Source organism: Cyprinodon variegatus, unplaced genomic scaffold, assembly GCF_000732505.1.
Source record: "Cyprinodon variegatus isolate N-32 unplaced genomic scaffold, C_variegatus-1.0 Scaffold846, whole genome shotgun sequence".
Taxonomy (NCBI): domain Eukaryota; kingdom Metazoa; phylum Chordata; class Actinopteri; order Cyprinodontiformes; family Cyprinodontidae; genus Cyprinodon; species Cyprinodon variegatus.
This window is the reverse complement of record NW_015151299.1, coordinates 266,208-269,282: the sequence shown is the minus strand read 5'-3', so window position 1 is coordinate 269,282 and position 3,075 is coordinate 266,208. Positions and strand designations below refer to the sequence as shown.

At 34.6% G+C, this 3,075-nt stretch overlaps 1 protein-coding gene across 1 annotated transcript in view; it reads left to right on the top strand.

Moving 5' to 3' along the window:
• LOC107099207 (semaphorin-3ab-like) overlaps nucleotides 1-1,609 on the top strand; it is a 31,257-nt gene extending 29,648 nt beyond the window's left edge. The window contains exon 18 of the mRNA XM_015397254.1: nucleotides 407-1,609. Within this exon, the coding sequence (XP_015252740.1) occupies nucleotides 407-937 (531 nt within the window). The 3' untranslated portion in view covers nucleotides 938-1,609. The remainder of the gene's footprint in view (nucleotides 1-406) is intronic.
• Nucleotides 1,610-3,075: the final 1,466 nt, after the last annotated feature.

Here is a 3,075-nt window from a genome sequence, read left to right as displayed (position 1 = left end):
AAACTGAAAAACAAGCATTCAATGCAATATATAGATTAAAAAAGAAGTAAATTGTTAAATGAAAAAAAAAAAAAAAAAAAAAAAAAAGCAGAAGGTAATTATTAAAAAGCTGAATAAATTACAATGTATTCATTTAATTCTCATGGTATATTGAAATTGGTGATTATATTTATTTGTTTCATGTATTTCTTTTTTACCTGTTTAGTTGTACGCTTGTTTATTTATTGGACATTTATTTATTTCTTTTTTAAATCTAAATTGGAGTTGGTTCTTTAGACTCTGGAGATATGAGTCTTGTGCAAATGTTATTGTTAATAGCTCCTTTTTATGTTCTGAATTTGTATTGCTTTCCTTATTTATTGCTCTTTGTTTAATTTTTTCTACTTCCAATTTTCTAATTGCCCAGATCCAATCAGAGGAACGTTTCATTCGGACGGATCAGGGTCTTCTGATCCGAACTCTTGACAAGAAGGATTCAGGCATATATTTATGCCATGCAGTGGAACACGGCTTTATGCAGACCATATTGAAGGTTCACCTAGAAGTGATTGACGCAGAACGGCTGGGGGATCTATTACATCGTGATGAAGATACAGCTACCAGTGTCCCAGCACAAGAGTTTTCCTTGTCTAGAGAAAGTCCAAATCAAAAGCTGTGGTACAGGGACTTCCTGTCTTTGGTCAATCATCCAACTCTGAATAGTGTGGATGAATTTTGTGATCAGGTTTGGAAAAGAGAGAGAAAGTACAAGCGGCAGAAAGCTCACCATGTTCAAAAAGTGCAGGCACACAATCAGCAGCAGCAGAAGGCTGCGGCGAGTCCTCACAGCAACATGCGCACACAAGGCATGACGTCCAAGTGGAAGCACCTGCAAGAGCGGCAGAAAGGTCGCAACCGTAGGACCCATGAACTGGAGAGGGCCCCTCGCAGTGTCTGACCCACAGAACTTAACTTGGAGCATAAAGCTTCAGACTATGCTCGTATGCTCAGATCACATTCTGTGTACCTAAAACTGTTTTTCCTTAAAACATACATATGCCACAAAACTGGACAGAATCGAAATAAAAAAGTAATGCTGCTCTGATCCACCGGTGTGATCTACGCGTGGGTAGTTTTGTTTACAGCCCACAGGAAAAAGGATGCTGTTGTATAATAGGAGACCTTTGGAGCACATCATCACTGATGACCTCTGTAACATGAACAATGCAGAGGGTAGGACCACCCGGCACAAAACAAATGTACCCATTCTGTAGACATTACTGACAATTCTAGCATTGGGAATTGGTCATTGTATTGTAGTTAGGTCGTGTTTCTTAGATTCCAAATGCCAAAAATAGCTGATAGTTTCTGTTCTTCACACAAATGACTGGATGAGATTGTACTAGAAGTAGTTTGTAGAATATAGCTTAAAAAAAAGCAATAAGAATTAAGCTACACTGCAAAAAGAATTTATACTCCTTAAACTTTAAGAAATTTAGCTATCATGAGAACATCTGATTAATGTTTTCAAAACCTTAATCCTCACTTGTAAATAACAATTCTACATTTAGGGTAAACATTTTTATTTCTGCACAAGAATAGAATAGAATAGAATAGAATAGAATAGAATAAAATAAAATAGAATAGAATAATGTAGCAGTTCATGAAAAGGTTAGCATCAATCAGGATATTTTGTACAATTTGCCGAAAAAGTGACTTCAATTAATAGAGTTGATGGGTTAGCCCACTGTAGGATAAAAAAAAAAATTGAGATGGAAAATGTGTTTCTAAAGTCCTGAAGTCTTTTTTTCAGGATGGAATTGAAGGAAGAATAGGAAACAAGCAAAGTTATTTAAAGGGAAAGTGTGCTACAAATTAGTTTTGTTGTTTTTATAAGCGAATCATAAAAACTTTTACGAATACACAGTGCTTGTATGAATATACTCTCTGGGCAAGTCAAATGTCAAATAAAAAATGCAAGCATACTAAAAACTCAGAATTTGTACTTTATAAATGGGGCAGTGCACCCACTGGGATGAGCCATGTTGCATTGCCATTTTCAAACACACTTGTTAGCCTTGAGCATTTTAGATGTATCGGAAAATGTTTAGTCAGTGGGGTAGGAATTTAAAACAAGCAAAAAGAAGTCAGGAAAGATAATTTAATATAACAGTATTGCCGGTATGTTACAATGCAATATAGTCCAGCAACTAAACTCTCCACCTAACAGTTTGTTTGTTTGTTTGTTAGCAGTTATCCACTGCTGTTGTTCCTCACAGTCATACCAGCTTATGAGTTATGATAAAAAGGTTTATGGAGTATAAATACTTTTTCAAGGCATGTACAAAACATTTTGGTAAATCAGCAGTTTTGAAAATACCTTGAACCTGCAAGCAAAGGAGAAGTTATCATTTGTTATCCACTGCCACTGATGTAAGTAGGATGTGTAAATACTGACCTCTATAATGATCTTATCAACACAAATGGAATTGCTTGCAATTATCTAGTTTGTCTTTCTTGCCCAAAGTAGATATCTACTTGCGAAAAATAGTTTGCAAAAAATTTGTAAACAGGGACATTTTGTACTTGTATTTCTGTGTTTGTCTGTTTGTGTCCTAGATAAGCTTCCTAGACAGAGATTCATTATTTTTTCATCTGAATTTTTCCAATTTTAGTATTTTTGAAAGCTGCATTGTCTGTCTTTCCAAATGCAAAGCAGTTCTTTCATGTCTATTTAATTATTCTGTCTGAGAGCTTTGTTTTTACGTCCTTGCATATTTATTGACAAACAGTTCTGTACATTGTGATATAGTATTAGCATAGACTTATTTTCTTTTTTACTCTTTTTAATTTACTTGACCAATAAGGTAAAAATTGTAATAATTTTCTACACAAGTAAAGGATTTTAAGTAATCTACCAGTAACCACATGAATTGCATATTAAATGCACTGGATAAAAATCCAGTAACCTGTAATGTACGTTAAACACAGTGCAGTGTAACACAGTAGTTTCACTGCATGTAACATTAGAAATTTGATCAAAACATGGATAAACAGTGCACAATCACGAATCCTGAATGTAACTGTGAATGTCAT